Source organism: Pseudophryne corroboree, chromosome 6 (genome assembly GCF_028390025.1).
Source record: "Pseudophryne corroboree isolate aPseCor3 chromosome 6, aPseCor3.hap2, whole genome shotgun sequence".
Lineage (NCBI taxonomy): Eukaryota > Metazoa > Chordata > Amphibia > Anura > Myobatrachidae > Pseudophryne > Pseudophryne corroboree.
This window is the reverse complement of record NC_086449.1, coordinates 791,073,556-791,093,149: the sequence shown is the minus strand read 5'-3', so window position 1 is coordinate 791,093,149 and position 19,594 is coordinate 791,073,556. Positions and strand designations below refer to the sequence as shown.

Here is a 19,594-nt window from a genome sequence, read left to right as displayed (position 1 = left end):
AATTGCAACTCACCTGTTGCAGGTTGTTGGTTGTTGTAGGTTCTTCAGCAATTTCTTTTGCAATTCCTGAATTATCAGCATCAAGAAGACTTTCTACTGGAACATTTGAATTTGGTTTCAGAAAGCTGAAATCACTTTCATTGGAGTCCAGAGCAACACAAACATCGTAGGAAAGTGGAAAAGGCAAACTTGTAGTACTATATCTAGAAAATAACTGAGGGTCCATCTGAGAATAAATGTTTGGATTTAAGGAGCTGAAGCTTGTTGAAGGTTCATCTTTCCTGCATTTTGACAGAACAGCTAAAATTACAGTCAACATGAAAAAGAAACAAATCAGTGCTAAGGCTATAACTAAATAAAACTGGACACTTGATTGTGACTGTACATTTGGTGATTGACTATCGAGGTCTGGAGCAACCTGTTGGAAATCCTCAACAGCAACAAGATTTAATGTAACAGTAGCTGAGAGTGAGGGATCACCATTGTCCTTCACTAATACTGCTAGTCTTTGTCTAACGTTATCCTTCTCTTGAAAGATGCGTGATGTTCTAATTTCTCCAGTATTGTGACCAATAGTAAAATAAGAGGGTTCTGATGCTTGAATAAAATGGTAAGAAAGCCAACCATTGTGCCCAGAGTCAGCATCAACTGCCACCACTTTTGTCACTAAATAACCTTGTTCAGAGGCAAGAGGAACAATTTCAAACACGCCATCACTTTCTGGTGCAGGATACAGAATTTTTGGTGCATTGTCATTCTGATCTATTACACAAATTTCCAGGGTTGTATTAGTGCTCAGGGATGATAATCCATTGTCTTTTGCAATGATCTGGATTTGAAATTCTTTCTGGTCTTCATAGTCAAATGACCGTTGTGCATAGAGAACTCCAGTGACTGGGTTAATGGACAAGAAAGAAAATATAGGGAATTTCTCCACCTGTGAGCTAACAATGGAATATGTGATTTTACCATTGTCTTCTGTATCAGGATCTGTAGCTTGTGCACTAAAGATTGAGCCTCCAGGCAAGTTATTTTCTGTTATATAAGCAATATAATTACTCTTATGAAACACTGGTGGGTTATCATTTACATCTGATATTGTCAAACTGATGATTTTTATTGTAGACAGTGGTGGAGAGCCTTTGTCAGTAGCTATTACAGAAATATTATAATTTGATGTTTTTTCTCTGTCCATAGCTGTTGTTGTAACAATTTTATAATAGTGTCCAGAGGATGATAATAGTTTAAATGGTAATGCATCTTTAATCTCACAGACAACATCACTATTTCCTTCTGAGTCCTTATCATGGATATTAATCAAAGCAACCACTGTACCTGGCAGTGAATCTTCAGAGATTGGAGATAAGAGGGAATTAAGTGTTATTTCAGGAGCATTGTCATTCATGTCTATTATCTGGACAATCACATTGGCATGAGAAACTAGGCCACCTCCATCCTGTGCTTGGACAGACATCTCATAAGTTTTTGTTATTTCAAAATCCACATTTCCCTTAATTTTTATTTCTCCACTTTTTGAGTCAATTCCAAAAACATTCAATGCATCTTCAGGAATGTTGCTGAATGAATATGTGATTTCAGCATTTGAGCCTTCATCATGATCATTTGCTTGCACTAAAACAACTATTGTTTTGAGAGGCATGTTTTCATTTAGTGTAACTTTATATACCTCTTGAGTAAATATAGGAAAATTATCATTGGCATCAGTGACAGAAATTTTGACTTGCATTGTAGAAGTAAGCATTGGACTACCTCCATCTGATGCTGTTAGGATCAGTTCATAATAACTCTGGATTTCCCGATCTAGAGGTTTTTCTAAAATGACTTCAGGATATTTGATGCCATCAGAATTTGTTTTTTCGCCCAATGTAAAATATTGGCTGTCACTAAGCACATATGATAGAACTGAATTTGTACCCAAGTCAGTGTCTCTTGCATTTTGTAACAGAAATCGTGCTCCTGGTGAAGTTGATTCAACAATATCTAATGTAATGGTTTCAAGATAAAATTTTGGAACATTATCATTTATATCTTGAATTTCAACCTTGATATTGAAAACATTCAAAGGATTTTCTACAAGGACATCAAAGGTTAGAAAGCAGGGATCAGTTGTAGGACATAGTGTCTCTCTGTCTATTCTGTCATTTATATACAGATTTCCATTGTCTAGTCGAACAGAAAAATATTTTTCTGAAACATGAGAAACAAGACGTAATTGTCTGTCAGAAATTTGCTTAATATTAAATCCCAAATCCCTTGCTAAATTGCCAACAAATGCACCTTTTCTCATTTCCTCAACAATGGAATAATGAATCTGTGCAGAGCTCATGCAACACAATAAAGAAATGATGAAGTAAAATGCTACTTGCCATCCTTTGTGTGCTTTTCCTTGATGGATCTTCATATTATCCTTCTGTGGTTCTAAGATTTCTTAAAGCTTTCCTCCAGTTGTCTTGTGTTCCTCAATGCAGAGGAAGCATTTACTGTAGATTGTTATATATCTTGCAGTTGTATTAATTGCTTGCTCTTTTTACTTTTGATTTTTCTTGTTGAAAACCTCCAAAACTATCTTATAAAGAAATTTCTTTTTTCTAATTAATATTTTCTAAACCAGTTGAAATAATATACATTTTAAAGTAAAATGTCAAGAAATGAAAACAAATACAGTATATCTGTATTGTAAAGGACTAGCAATGGCTGTTTTCCTTCATGCAGATCTGCAGTGTCTGATAATACCAGTGAATTCTATGTTTTCTGTAAAGCTCTCAACTTCTTAGCAAACAGCGGCGCTCTGAGGTAGAAATGTGGAATTGCAGCAGAAATTCTTTTTTTTCTAGAATCTATAGTTCAAAAACTGTACAAAGTGTTATATGTTAAAAACAATTGAGAGCATCTATGTTTGTGACATTGTTCATGAAAGATTCAATTATTTGTTCTCAATAACAGAGACATACAGTAATGCATTAAAGAGGTTGTGCAGTGAATCAATAGTTATTATGAAGACAAAATGTATATGTAAGTATATGATTTTGTAATAGACAATAATCAAAGTACTGTAAATAGATACTTATCAATATCATAAACATTGAGAGTTTTCAATGCTTTTGGCTTTGAATCAGTGTATGTACTTTACATGGTAAAGTTGAAATGAATATATTTTATCCCTTGTATCTATCTATCTATCTATCTATCTATCTATCTATCTATCTATCTATCTATCTATCTATCTATCTACTGTAGCTATCAATCTTCTGTATCTATCTATCTATCTATCTATCTATCTATCTATCTATCTATCTATTTATCTATCTATCGTAAACTATATACCAATAATATTTAACTTTTTAATTAAGTCTTAATTCTACATAATTTAAAAGTAAAATAAATCTGTTGACTACAAACTACACTGAACAGCATTACTTTCAAGAGTACAGTTTTTGCAGCTAACTTAAATCACACCATCAGTGTCCATATGAAAATGATCAAAAGTAATCAAATATATTTTTTTTCTGGCAAAGGCTGGGTGACAGTGTAGGCTCATTTTCAGCAGATTCATTTCTTGTTGGAAAAAATCACTTACTTTTGAGGCATTATGAAGAGTACACCTATATAATGAATGATAATAAGCGGCAGGATGTAATGACATCTGAGATCGCTGGAGGTGCGAGATATATATACAGTATTAACTTCTGCTAACTACTTATTCTACTGACATCTTCTCAGTATAGAGCCCATTTTGGCTGTTGATTAGCAGTGATGAGCAATAGCAGTTATTTTTGGTCTTTAGCAAGAGAACATCATTATATTTTCCTGTTTGAATATTGTCAAATTTTGCAGCATTAAGCATGATATCTTTTACATAGTAAGATTAATTTGAAACTATATAATATATTTTGGGGACACAGCAACATAGTGATCTATACTACTAAACTACATCTGTGTAATAAGAAAACTGTTGATGCACTTTAATTTCTGATAGACTGCTACTATTGTGTATAAAATCATAGAATCTGTGCTCCTGTAAAATGATACCCTCTGTATAGTTTGTCATCATCATTTCCTTCTTTGTTCCATTTGTGTAAGGACAACTGTATTTACTATGACTGAAACATTTCTTGGTCCTACATGAAATACATATTAAACTTATTAATGTTTCTAAATGGTTTTTGATAAATGTAGGTCTTTTATTTTATTGATTTTTTGTCCTTCCATATTAGATATTTACAAAACAATCATTTTAGTAAAATGTAACAATTATGCTGAACTATGGGCCTAATTCAGACCTGATCACAGCAGCAAAGTTTTTCTCTTATGGGCAAAACCATGTGCACCGCAGGTGGGGCAGATATAACATGTGCAGAGTTAGATTTGGGTTGGTTATATTGTTTCTGTGCAGGGTAAATACTGGCTGCTTTATTTTTACACTGAAATTTAGATTTCAGTTTGAAGACCCCCCCACCCAAAATCTAACTCTCTCTGTACATATTATATCTGCCCCACCTGCATTGCACATGATTTTGCTAATTAGAGAAAAAAATTTCTGCTATGATCAGTTCTGAATTAGGACAAATGTTTCATTTCAATTATATCATAGCTCTGTATGTCATTTAAATACTAAATAAAACAACAAAAAAGGGTTGCCAAAGAACATTCAGAAATGTTATGTACACTATTAACATGTCACATAACCATCAACCATACATAGCTTACTTAAACCCTGGACTGCTCAACTTAAACACACTTGCCACCATCTGTCTCCCATTCCATCCATCCAGCTCCTCAGCCCAATTCCTCCATTTTTTGTTTTGCATTTTATTTTGTGATTGTTTTTTTAATGTGTATACAATGCTCTTTTGGATGATAGTATTGTCAAATTCTATACCATGATTGTAACACAAGCATTTCAATAAAGAAAATACAAATGTAAAAACAAATCATCTTAAACCATGTTTTCATAAATCTTCAACAAATATTCTAAATCAAATTGACTAATTTACAACACAGTATTTGTGAATTGCCAGAGTTGGCGATGGTAACTAGGCATAATGTGAGTTCTTAGATTCAGGCTGGAAAACGAGTCACATAGGCGAGAATTTAATTAGGCATGAGGTTTTCACCACAAAAAATCTTGCATCCAATTTTAGATTACCATGGGTATGCATGCTCCCAATACCTGCAGTATCCAATTTTAAAAAAGTGGTAACAGGGCTTTAAGCTTTGAAAACCTTGCAGTACAAGCATAAAAAAGTCTGTACCAGTCTGGTGGTCTCTGGTGGCCTCTCTGGCTTTCAGTGATCCCCTGTCCATCTTTACACTGGGGAAGGGGCTGCCAGGAGGCAAGGGGGCTGCTGGGATGGGAGGTGGCTGCTTGGAGATGTATTACTCCCAGCTGCTATTTCCAAGGGGAGTCTCACACACACACACACACACACACACACACACACACACACACACACACACACACACACACACACACACACACACACACACAAGAGTCACACACACTTATGCAAACACACCCACACTCATACATACTTACAGTCACTCTCAGACTCTCACACCCAATGCTGGAGAAGAAGACAGTGCTTCAAAAGGTGAGTAATTACTGACTAATTGTGCTAAATGAAAACTTTCAATTGCCTTATTCCCCATATAGTGGCAAACAAATACAGAAGTTTATAGTTATATCTCAAAGAAAACCAAATCGAGTGTCAAAAGTCTCAAAGGACTTTCTAAATATTTCACATTGCTGCATATACAATATATACTATAATTTATATTGCACTCCCCAGCATCAAAAATGTAAACAGCAGGTGCCTGTCTAATAGACATTCAGATCTTGGATGCCTAATAAAAAACAACACAGAGTGGTGGCATACTTAAAGAATGAAAGAAATCACCATAGCATGGAGATACTGTATATAAATAAAAAATATAAATATTATTTTTTTCACATACACTGTTAAGTTAATTGAAACTATGTTAAATAAGTTTGACTGCTTGCATACACATATTAAATTATAAAAATGAGCATATCTATAGTATGTCCTATTGATAAAAAGTTGGATAACACACCATGTCAAATTGTATAGCATTTACCTTTAAATATTTTAGATACATTAAAACAGATTGTAATACTAAATATGCAATAACTTATAATAAAATTAATCACTTTGGAAAGTTATGACTTTTACCATATTGCTATGTTAGAAAAAAAATGCAATATCACACTTTAGTGTATATGATTTAATACATAAAATAGTTAATTCAGAGCAATTACTGTATCTATTATTTAAATAAAATACAAAAATAAAAAAACAACTTATCTCCCAACTCTGAACCCATTCTCACAATGCAGCACAAATATGACAGAATTTGGTAATATCACCTCAGATTCCATCATTAAACATGAAATATATATCCAAGCAAAAACGAGTCCACCAAAGCTCTTTCCAAGATCACCTACAGTACTTGTTTCTCATTTCTTGTCCACTGCTTAACATACCCACTTGCATATCAGTTTGCTTTTGCTGCATTCTATACACTCCTCCCTGAAATTTGTATTATGTCATATTGGTGTACAATACACCCCTTTGGAATACTGCATATTGGTACTGTATAAATAGATGCTAAAAGTACTAGAAATACAGAACAAAACTAATGTATTGCAATTCTTTATAATCTATTAAATTGTCTTATAATATACTCTGTGTTTTTGCATACTTGGGCAAAATGAATAGTCTCATTGAATGACAGCATTGCTGAGCTCATGCATTTTTCTTTTTTTAACAATAGACAAAAATAACCTGTGTTACCAAACATATATTTTTTAAATGTAACCCTGCTTTAATAAATGTGATAATGTTTAAGTTGTTAATATAAAAAAAACAAGATGGGTAGTAAATAAAAAGGAATAGAACTCAAGTCTAACACACAACATACCAAAAATTGTATGTGAGCTTGGCTCACTTATCTGGTCAACTTTAAGGCCCCTACACCCTTTTATCACATCTAGTACAACCAACTGGATGATATTGATTGGCTTACCTCACCAAACAAGCAAGTACAGGATCTCCAATTCATGTATGTCTAACCCAACAATCCTCCCCACTCGTCTTAAAATTTTAAACAATATTGAAACCACAGATTGAAGTTTGACCTTACTTAAGACTAATAAAACATTTAACATCTCACAAATTACAGTATTGTCTCAACAGTTTAAGCTTTACTACTTAGACCTTATGGCCTAAAAAAATATGCAAAATAAAAATCAGTAGGAAATATATTGTACATATTACTTTTGTTGATGGAATGAATTCTCTCCTGTATCACCTGCACTTTGTGTTTATGTGGCCCCTTTTTTATATTATACCAAAATGTGATATCTCTGCACCATTGCTGACTTTTAACTGTATCCCCTGATTTTAATGGTGCATGAGAAATCAATTGAAAACACTAATAAAAAAGATAAGAACTTCCAACTAATGTATAACACTTACAGTAGTATTGAATGACTTTTGAAATTAAATTGCATTCTAAAATACAATAAAGGAAGTCTTTAATCATTTTTATAATAGAATAAAAAAATCTTGAAAGTAAATAATGGTATTGCCATCATTTTCTGTAATTTATGTTATCCAATAATTTCACAAATAGCTAGGAAAGCATATTGATTACATTAACTAAATCATCCAAATTTATACCATATTAAACCAATTTAATTTATTACATTTTGAGCTGATATATTCACCATACATTTCAATTCAACATTCAACATAGAAAAAACAATATAAGCCTAACATAAATACAGCAAAGATTAAGGAAATCTTGCAACTCACCTCTGTCGGGTTGTTAGTTGTTGTAGGTTCTTCAACAATATCTTTTGAAATTCCAGAATTATCCGTGTCAAGAAGACTGTCTATTGGAACACTTGGATTTGGTTTCAGAAAGCTGAAATCACTCTCATTTGAATCCAGAGCAACACAAACATCATAAGAAAGTGGAAAAGGCAAACTTGCAGTACTATATCTAGAAAATAACTGAGGATCCATCTGAGAATAAATGTTTGGATTTATTGAGCTGAAGCTGGTTGAAGGTTCATCTTTCCTGCATTTAGATAGAACAGCTAAAATTACAGTCAACATGAAAAAGAAACAAATCAGTGCTAAGGCTATAACTAAATAAAACTGGACATTTGATTGTGACTGTACATTTGTTGATTGACTTTTTAGGTCTGGAGCAACATGTTGGAAATCCCCAGCAGCAACAAGATTTAACGTAACAGTAGCTGAGAGTGAGGGATCACCATTGTCCTTCACTAAGACTATTAGTTTTTGTCTGAAGTTATCCTTCTCTTGAAAGGTATGTGATGTTCTGATTTCACCAGTATTGTGACCAATAGTAAAATAGGAGGGTTCTGATGCTTGCATAAAATGGTAAGAAAGCCAACCATTGTGCCCAGAGTCAGCATCGACTGCCACCACTTTTGTGACTAGATAACCTTGTTCGGAAGCAAGAGGAACAATTTCAAACATGCCTTCACTTTCTGGTGCAGGATAGAGAATTTTTGGTGCATTGTCATTCCTATCTACCACAAGAATTTTCAGGGTTGTATTAGTGCTCAGGGATGGTAACCCATTGTCTTTTGCAATGATCTGGATTTGAAATTCTTTCTGGTCTTCATAGTCAAATGATCGTTGTGCATAAAGAACTCCAGTGACTGGGTTAATGGACAAGAAAGAAAATATAGGGAATTTTTCCACATGTGAGCTAACAATGGAATATGTGATTTTACCATTTTCTTCTGTATCAGGATCTGTAGCTTGCACACTATAAATGGATCCTCCAGGCAAGTTATTTTCAGTAATGTAAGCAACATAATTATTTTTCTGAAACACTGGTGGGTTATCATTTACATCTGCTATTATCAAACTGATATTTTTTATTGTGGACAGTGGAGGAGAGCCTTTATCGGTGGCTACTATAACAATATTGTAGTATGATGTTTCTTCCCTGTCCATAGCAGTTGTTGTAACAATTTTATAATACTGTCCAGAGGATGATAATAGTTTAAATGGTAATGCATCTTTAATCTCACAGACAACATCACTATTTTCTTCTGAGTCTTTATCATGGATATTAATCAGAGCAACCACTATACCAGGCAATGAATCTTCTGAAATTGGAGAGGAGAGGGAATTGAGGGTTATTTCAGGTGCATTGTCATTCATGTCTAATATTTGGACTACCACACTGGCATGAGAAACTAGGCCTCCTCCATCCTGTGCTTGAACAGACATTTCATACATTTTTATTATTTCAAAATCCACATTTCCTTTAGTTTTTATTTCTCCACTTTTGGAGCCAATTTCAAAAACCTTCAATGCATCTTCAGGAATGTCGCTGAAAGAATATGTTATTTCTGCATTTGAACCTTCATCATTATCATTTGCTTTCACTAAAACAACCAGTGTGTGTAGTGGCATATTTTCATTTAGTATAACTTTATACATCTCTTGAGTAAATGTAGGAAAATTATCATTGGCATCAGTGACAGAAATTTTTACTTGTGTAGTACCAGTGAGCATTGGACTACCACCATCTGATGCTGTTAGGATCAGTTCATAACAACTCTGGGTTTCACGATCTAGAGTTTTTTCTAAAATAATTTCAGGATGTTTGATACCATCAGAATTAGTTTTTTCACCTAATGTAAAATATTTGTTCTCGCTCAACATATATGATTTGATTGAATTTGTATCTAAATCAGTGTCTCTTGCTGTTTGTAAAACAAATCGTGCACCTGGTAAAGTTGATTCAACAATATCTAATTTAATTGTTTCAAAATAAAATTTTGGAACATTATCATTTATATCTTGAATTTCAACCTTGACATTGAAAACATTTAAAGGATTTTCTACCAGAACATCAAAGGTTAGAAAGCAAGGATCAGTTGCAGCACATAGTGTCTCTCTGTCTATTCTGTCTTTTATATACAGATTTCCATTGTCAAGCTACACAGAAAAATATTTTTCTGAAACATGAGAAACAAGGCGAAAATGTCTATCTGAAAGTTCCTTAATATGAAACCCCAAATCCTTTGCTAAGTTACCAACAAATGAACCTTTTCTCATTTCCTCAACAATGGTATAATGGATCTGTGCAGAGCCTGAGTGACAAAACCCTGAAATTAAGAAGTAAAATGCTACTTGCCATCCTTTGTATGCCATTGCTTCAGGTGTCTTCATTTTATTCCTTTCTCAAATATATCAGTTCAATTTTCTATGAGCCACTTGCTTTGTAATCCAGAAAAAAAGATTTAGAAGATGAAATGCACTGATGGTTTATTCATTTCTTGTTGTTATTCTTCATGTTATGCTCATCCAAAAGTTGTATCAAGGTGAAAATCTAAAGTTTTGCAAGCCAGTTGGAAGAATTGATATTTTAAAGTCCAGTTTTATAGAATACAAGCAAATATATCTGGAGTGTGGAGGAGCAACAATGGCTTCTTTTCTTCATGCAGACCTGCAGTGTCTGAGCACACTAGTGAATTCTACATTTATTCTTAATCCCTCAATTTATTGGTAAACAGCGGCGCTCTGAGGTACAAATATGGAATTGCAGCACAAATTTTAGTTCTTTTTTAATCAAAACCTAGTGTATTGCTGTGAAACAAACTAAATTTTATTATTTTTGATGAGCAGTTTTATATTATTCAAACCTTTGAGAGCACCTGTGTGTGAGACATTTGTTTACTGAGGATTCAACAATGTATTCCCAATTAAACAATCTTAACTGTATTGCATAAGGCATTGAATAGCTAGTTATTATTAAAGATAAAAATTAGGTATAATTATTTGATTTTGGTATAAAAACGATAAATATAATTATACATTTGACTTGAGATGATAACAATTAACCACTTAACTGACATGGTCAGATCCCATGCGACCATGCCACCCCACTGTGTCCCCCCAGTTTTTGACGAGGAGATCCATCCTGCAGTTCTGCATAATATACTATTTAAATATTTTCAAAAATACTTTTTAAACTATATTAATTTTTTTTATTAAATAACTATATGAGTGGTTTTGAAGGGAAAAATTGTCAGTCAAGTGGTTAATAACATAAATAAAAGTAATACATTTCCATAGTTTGTGTTTTTTTAATCTGTTATTCTAATGCATACCATGAATATAATCAAATAATCTTCTCATTATAATGAAAGTTTGATCATGAAACAATGAGACAATTTTCAAAAATCCCCCCCCCCCCCCGCCAAAAAATATGGCAAAATTGACACCATTACAACCTTATTATAGTTATTAATGAAGTCTTAATGTCACATCATTATAAAGCAGGGGAGATCTAGTGGCTCAAAATGTATCAAAAATATTATATTGCAATACAATATTTTCAAAAGGGAAGTTATTTATTTCTAACTGAAACCATTCTCTCACTGTCTGAGTGAAAAGCATAAGAAGTAAACAAACACCTTATTTTTAGCTAACTAAAAAAAATTACTGAAAATGAAATCTACATAGTTTTTGTGGAACTTAGAAGAATAAATCTGCATGAGTGAGAGATATTGTTTATAGACTGCAGAGATAGCTTTACCTTCCCTAATATGCTATTTACATTTCTGCCATTGGTAATCCCATGTCCTTGCAGAAGTAAGTTTGATGAAATAGATATACAGTACAGTATTTTTAGATTTACATATGTATGTCAGTAATATATTGTGTTTGGATAGGTGTTTCTTAAGCACAATATAGGAATGGTCCAAAATAAATACATCAGCTTGAATAATATCATCACCTTAAAGTGCTAGTGGCACAACCACTAGACCACAAAGCCAAACCATGCTTTCATTAAAATAGTGATATGTTCTGCAATAGAAGTACAGTTGGTTTTGAAGACATTCCCAAAATACCCTAGAACATGTATACAGTGGCATTGTATAATAGATTTGAATACATCCCTTTTTCCAGACCTAAAACAAGCTACATTGTTAGTTGTGTTCAATTTATACAATTGAACTGATCTCTACTGATCCATTTGCACAATACCAATGAGGTATCTATGCTAGTAGCAAAAAGTAAGATGACTGACATCTGTAAAGAGACATGCAGTAACTTATGGGTAGTCTCCTTTATGCAGCTCAAGAATATCTTGAAACTAGGAGAACTCGTACATTTTAAGGCCAGAGTTCGAATAGCCTGTACAAACATAATAGGGAGAGGAGATAACACTTCCTAGTGCCATTTGAAATGGAAACGGTACAGTATCTGACAAAAACCTGTTGCTCAATGGCCTTAGGGTGAGTGGTCAAACATATAGATCTAATTTGAAAGTAACACATCTCAAAGTGTAATGAAAGCAGTTAAATTACTACTTTGCAAAAAAACAAAAGCAATATTTTATGATCTTGAGACCAGCTTCATAATATCAAGAACTCTGCAGGTACTGTCAAAACTAGAAAATACTGTAGTATTTATAGATGGCTGAAACATGTCTCTATAGTCTTTAATATTGTAATGTAGGGCATTACAGTATGTGTGCTTTAAATTTTCGTTGCCTACAATGCTAGTAATGTTTAATTCTAGTTTCATATATTTATTTTAGAAATGACACACACTGCCTTCTCAGTAGAGAAAGGGGTGTCCTATCTTTTTCCTATAAAAAGTGCTTTGACATTTAGTATCAGTCAAAACTTTCAAATTAATTGTTGAGGGAATTTGGTTGTATCTGAACCAATCAAAAGAGAACAGAGTACATAAATGAAAAAGGCATCTGAACTTTATTGATAGTGAAGATAAACATATGACCTGCTTTATAAAGAGAACACATTTTTGGACATTTTCAGAAAAATGGGGATCATAGTGTCTTCCTGCCCACAGTGACTCCAAAATGAAGACGATACATCCAGACAAATGTTGGGTATACTCGAGAAGACTAAATAGTAGCCAAGAAAAACCTTTACAGAATGTTCCCAGATGGGCATGACAAGGCTAGCTGGGACTGCCACTGACAGTTTGGTATACTGTATACAGTAGCAAGTACACACTATTTTGGCCCTTTGTCTAAGCTAGCATTGTACTTATGGTGTACCAGAAGCAAGTACAAATCTGTACATCAGATAAAAATCCTTTTCTAAATCCATTATTAAATGAAGACTCTCCCACACACCATCTTTCCACTTATCACATAATTCCAGTAGGCATCTATCAAATACAGATGCCAAAGATGTTAATAATAGGGTAGATTATATAGCTATTATTATTGTTAATTTTTATTATTATTATTATTATTATTATTAATAATAATAACAACAATAATAATAATAATAATAATAATAATAATAATAATAATAATAATATATTGACATTTCAAGATAAGTTTGTTCCCATTTTTACATTTCACTGTATTGCACAATACAGTATTTTTCTATATGTCAGCATTATTACCCCCTCTTCCCCTGTGCTATACAACAGCAACATAATACAATACCAACAAGGTTGCAAACAGGCGCCAAGGTCTGGCAACACAGGTATCCAATATACAGGGAAAGGTAGAGGCAGGTCAAACTCCAGTTCTAAGGTCTGGCAGCTCAGGTATCCGATACACAAAGGCACAGATTGCAGAATCAGATTCAGAACATCAATGTCTGAGTGAAGACCAATCATCTAACAATTAACCTTATGTGATGTATCCTTAAATAGATCCATATGGATTGAAAGTTAGCACTGGTCAGAGCTGGCTCTAATGTGCAGATGTTTGAATTTCCAACTGTTGCATTCCAAAGTCCAGAAACCCTTTAGTCTCAATGCAGGTGCTAAACCTCTCTCAAGCTGCACTGCCCTAGCAACAGTGAATCTCACATGCAGGGTCCGGGAATATCAGCATGCTCATGAGGAGCAAACAGTACCACTGATGATGACAATACCTGCCATCTGAATTCCTATATTACTCATGCAAAAAACACAACTGCTTTGTGAAACCTTATTGCAACATGGTTTCCTTAGCTGAGTGCACTGTTCACTAAATGCAATACAGTATATGCTGCACTGAGAGCAAAGTTAATTTAGGACACATCTGTTTCTCAAGAAAATCTTCATCTGACATTTCTCAGTCCATCTTAAAAATCTATATTTGAGGTGACTGTATATCTGTTAAATGTAAAATAATGTATTCTGAATTTAGGGACAATTATGGGGTTTATCCTAATAAGTGGTCCACCTTCTATGGTGCACCAACAAGCTCCAGTGCACTCTACAGGAGATGGGAAGGGGGCTGTGGCAGCCCATCACTTCTGAAGTGCTAGGTATGCCCCACAGGGAAATTACTTGTCTTAATGTGATGTGACCAGGCACTCATGTTTTATGACCATGCCATTCTCAGGTAATAAGCCCTGGGAAGTGCTGAATGTCACATATTTTAAATGTTGGGAGTTCTGTTTTCTGACATACAGTCCTCTTCTGTGTAAATTGCCATACATAACTTAGTATCATTCACAAATAGTTAAAACACTTTTCATGTAGTCTATAAAAATATAAAAATAGACAAGGTTGAATACATATTGCTGTTGGAAGACACTAAATATGATGCAGAAATAGTGGTCTGTTACCAAACATAGCTCCTGGAGCACATAAATGCAGGTGAATTATGTGTTAATTTTGTTATATTTAAAGGTGTGCTCTATATAGTACTGCACACCATGTTTACTAGAACTTTGTCCTCTGTATAAATACTGTTATAAATGTATTTAAGACATTCTCCTTCAACCAATACACCTAGTTTATATTTGTTGGTCCAACACTATGATTAATATAAAATACAACATAAAAGGTAATCTCAATAAGAAATAAGTATAAACACTAGTCACTAATTAGTTTACTTTTTATCAGAAAATTGCATTCTCCTTTAATGAAAACTCACAAAATTTAATTTTACTGTACCTTCTTATATGTATTCTGATGTGTCTGTAGTTAACACATCAACTTATATGTATCTGTAGCTTTATCTGAGGAGATGAAACAAAAAACTCTTGCTTTACTTCTCTCCCCAGGCTACAATTTCCCCAGCAAGTACAAGGATTTTATGGATGATTATGGAAAGGTTATAAAGGAGTATTTGTTAGTAGTGAATCATAGTAAAATAAATAATAATATTATTGAAAATGTTGGAATATTTTATTGTACTGAGTTTGCAGGATACGGACATCTGTGTTCGGATATAACAACTTGTGATAATGTATGTGATATGGATGTTACATGTATCAGGTTGGATTGCATGTAACACAAATACATTTAAAGCATATACTGTAGTTGTAAAAGGGTTACATTGTCTGTAGTTAACACATCAACTTATATCCACTTCCTTTAATACCAATACACATAATACACAGCAATACGGGGCATGCCCCCAAACCTTACAACATTCATACACATAAATGTAAAACAGTAACCTAACATATATTTTATTTGCATACTGTATGTATTATACCATCTGTCTATTAGTGTTTCCTGATATACTGTGTAAGGATAGTTATTGAACATCAATGCTAATGACAATACAACATATTAGAAATTAAGCTACTGTATGTCCTCTATGCAATTTTCTTTGTATACTTTAATTAAATGTCTAATGTTATTCCTGTTAATTGAGAGCAGAAAACAAATGTTGAGTTAAATTTAATTTATAATTCATTATGAGTAGTTATTTAAATCAACATATTTGCCTTAATTTTAGACCCACAGAGCTATCAGTGGGAAGAAATAGCACAATGTTTGATACCGTAACAATCACATTATTGCACATATAAACATTTTCATTATATTTGAAACTGGCAAATTGACTAGAAATCTAATTAGCTTTCCTGTGTATGGAGAACTGTTGAAAAAATATATGACTATAGATTTGCAACTCACCTGCTGTAGGCTGTTGGTTATTGAAGGTTCTTCAATGTTTTGTTTTGCTATTCCTGAATTATCAGCATCAAGAAGACTGTCTATAGCAACATTTGGATTTGGTTTCAGAAAACGAAAGTCACTTTCGTTTGAATCCAGAGCAACACAAACATCATATGAAAGTGGAAAAGGCAAACTTGCAGTACTATATCTAGAAAATAACTGAGGATCCATCTGAGAATAAATGTTTGGATTTATTGAGCTGAAGCTGGTTGAAGGTTCATCTTTCCTGCATTTAGATAGAACAGCTAAAATAACAGTCAACATGAAAAAGAAACAAATCAGTGCTAAGGATATATCTAAATAAAACTGGACATTTGATTGTGACTGTACATTTGTTGATTGACTTTTTAGGTCTGGAGCAACATGTTGGAAATCCTCAGCAGCAACAAGATTTAACGTAACAGTAGCTGAGAGTGAGGGATCACCATTGTCCTTCACTAAGACTATTAGTTTTTGTCTGTAGTTATCCTTCTCTTGAAAGGTATGTGATGTTCTGATTTCACCAGTATTGTGACCAATAGTAAAATAGGAGGGTTCTGATGCTTGCATAAAATGGTAAGAAAGCCAACCATTGTGCCCAGAGTCAGCATCGACTGCCACCACTTTTGTGACTAGATAACCTTGTTCGGAAGCAAGAGGAACAATTTCAAACATGCCATCACTTTCTGGTGAAGGATACAGAATTTTTGGTGCATTGTCATTCCTATCTATTACTAGAATTTTCAGGGTTGTATTAGTGCTCAGGGATGGTAACCCATTGTCTTTTGCAATGATCTGGATTTGAAATTCTTTCTGGTCTTCATAGTCAAATGACCGTTGTGCATAGAGAACTCCAGTGACTGGGTTTAATGGACAAGAAAGAAAATATAGGGAATTTCTCCACCTGTGAGCTAACAATGGAATATGTGATTTTACCATTGTCGTCTGTGTCAGGATCTGTAGCTTGTGCACTAAAGATTGAGCCTCCAGGCAAGTTATTTTCTGTTATATAAGCAATATAATTACTCTTATGAAACACTGGTGGGTTATCATTTACATCTGATATTGTCAAACTGATGATTTTTATTGTAGACAGTGGTGGAGAGCCTTCGTCAGTAGCTATTACAGAAATATTATAATTTGATATTTTTTCTCTGTCCATAGCTGTTGTTGTAACAATTTTATAATAGTGTCCAGAGGATGATATTAGTTTAAAAGGTAATGCATCTTTAATCTCACAGACAACATCTCTATTTCCTTCTGAGTCCTTATCATGGATATTAATCAAAGCAACCACTGTACCTGGCAGTGAATCTTCAGAGATTGGAGATAAGAGGGAATTAAGTGTTATTTCAGGAGCATTGTCATTCATGTCTTTTATCTGGACAATCACATTGGCATGAGAAACTAGGCCACCTCCATCCTGTGCTTGGACAGACATCTCATAAGTTTTTGTTATTTCAAAATCCACATTTCCCTTAATTTTTATTTCTCCACTTTTTGAGTCAATTCCAAAAACATTCAATGCATCTTCAGGAATGTTGCTGAAAGAATATGTGATTTCAACATTCGAGCCTTCATCATGATCATTTGCTTGCACTAAAACAACTATTGTTTTGAGAGGCATGTTTTCATTTAGTGTAACTTTATATACCTCTTGAGTAAATATAGGAAAATTATCATTGGCATCAGTGACAGAAATTTTGACTTGCATTGTAGAAGTAAGCATTGGACTACCTCCATCTGATGCTGTTAGGATCAGTTCACAATAACTCTGGATTTCCCGATCTAGAGGTTTTTCTAAAATGATTTCAGGATATTTGATGCTATCAGAATTTGTTTTTTCGCCCAATGTAAAATATTGGCTGTCACTAAGCACATATGATAGAACTGAATTTGTACCCAAGTCAGTGTCTCTTGCATTTTGTAACAGAAATCGTGCTCCTGGTGAAGTTGATTCAACAATATCTAATGTAATGGTTTCAAGATAGAATTTTTGAACATTATCATTTATATCTTGAATTTCAACCTTGATATTGAAAACATTCAAAGGATTTTCTACAAGGACATCAAAGGTTAGAAAGCAGGGATCAGTTGTAGGACATAGTGTCTCTCTGTCTATTCTGTCGTTTATATACAGATTTCCATTGTCTAGTCGAACAGAAAAATATTTTTCTGAAACATGAGAAACAAGACGTAATTGTCTGTCAGAAATTTGCTTAATATTAAATCCCAAATCCCTTGCTAAATTGCCAACAAATGCACCTTTTCTCATTTCCTCAACAATGGAATAATGAATCTGTGCAGAGCTCATGCAACACAATAAAGAAATGATGAAGTAAAATGCTACTTGCCATCCTTTGTGTGCTTTTCCTTGATGGATCTTCATATTATCCTTCTGTGGTTCTAAGATTTCTTAAAGCTTTCCTCCAGTTGTCTTGTGTTCCTCAATGCAGAGGAAGCATTTACTGTAGATTGTTATATATCTTGCAGTTGTATTAATTGCTTGGTCTTTTTACTTTTGATTCTTCTTGTTGAAAACCTCCAAAATTATCTTATAAAGAAATTTCTTTTTTCTAATGAATATTTTCTAAACCAGTTGAAATAATGTACATTTTAAAGTAAAATGTCAAGAAATTAAAACAAATACAGTATATCTGTATTGTAAAGGACTAGCAATGGCTGTTTTCCTTCATGCAGATCTTCAGTGTCTGATAATACCAGTGAATTCTATGTTTTCTGTAAAGCTCTCAACTTCTTAGCAAACAGCGGCGCTCTGAGGTAGAAATGTGGAATTGCAGCAGAAATTCTTTTTTTCTAGAATCTATAGTTCAAAAACTGTACAAACTATATTCAATTATTTTGAATGAGAAGTGTTATATGTTAAAAACAATTGAGAGCATCTATGTTTGTGACATTGTTCATGAAAGATTCAATTATTTGTTATCAATAACAGAGACATACAGTAATGCATTAAAGAGGTTGTGCAGTGAATCAATAGTTATTATGAAGACCAAATGTATATGTAAGTATATGATATTGTAATAGACAATAATCAAAGTACTGTAAATAGATACTTATCAATATCATAAACATTGAGAGTTTTCAATGCTTTTGGCTTTGTATCAGTGTATGTACTTTACATGGTAAAGTTGAAATGAATATATTTTATCCCTTGTATCTATCTATCTATCTACCTATCTATCTATCTATCTATCTATCTATCTACTGTAGCTATCAATCTTCTGTATCTATCTATCTATCTATCTATCTATCTATCTATCTATCGTAAACTATATACCAATAATATTTAACTTTTTAATTAAATCTTAATTCTACATCATTTAAAAGTAAAATAAATCTGTTGACTACAAACTACACTGAACAGCATTACTTTCAAGAGTACAGTTTTTGCAGCTAACTTAAATCACACCATCAGTGTCCATATGAAAATGATCAAAAGTAATCAAATATTTTTTTTTCTGGCAAAGGCTGGGTGACAGTGTAGGCTCATTTTCAGCAGATTCATTTCTTGTTGGAAAAAAATCACTTACTTTTGAGGCATTATGAAGAGTACACCTATATAATGAATGATAATAAGCGGCAGGATGTAATGACATCTGAGA

The 19,594-nt window shown here is 33.4% G+C and overlaps 1 protein-coding gene and 2 pseudogenes across 2 annotated transcripts in view; all 3 read right to left on the bottom strand.

Moving 5' to 3' along the window:
• LOC134933540 (protocadherin gamma-B1-like) overlaps positions 1-19,594 on the bottom strand; it is a 543,090-nt gene that overhangs the window by 516,660 nt on the left and 6,836 nt on the right. Inside the window, exon 1 of one of the 2 annotated variants that reach the window (XM_063928846.1) lies at positions 14-2,486. The exons of the other annotated variant lie outside the window; for it this stretch is intronic. Coding sequence (XP_063784916.1) covers positions 14-2,422 — 2,409 coding nt within the window. The 5' untranslated portion in view covers positions 2,423-2,486. Of the gene's footprint in view, positions 1-13; positions 2,487-19,594 lie in introns of those variants that run through there. 2 annotated transcript variants of the gene reach the window in all.
• On the bottom strand, positions 4,579-10,528 carry LOC134933918 (protocadherin gamma-B1-like; annotated as a pseudogene).
• On the bottom strand, positions 14,525-18,426 carry LOC134933917 (protocadherin gamma-B1-like; annotated as a pseudogene).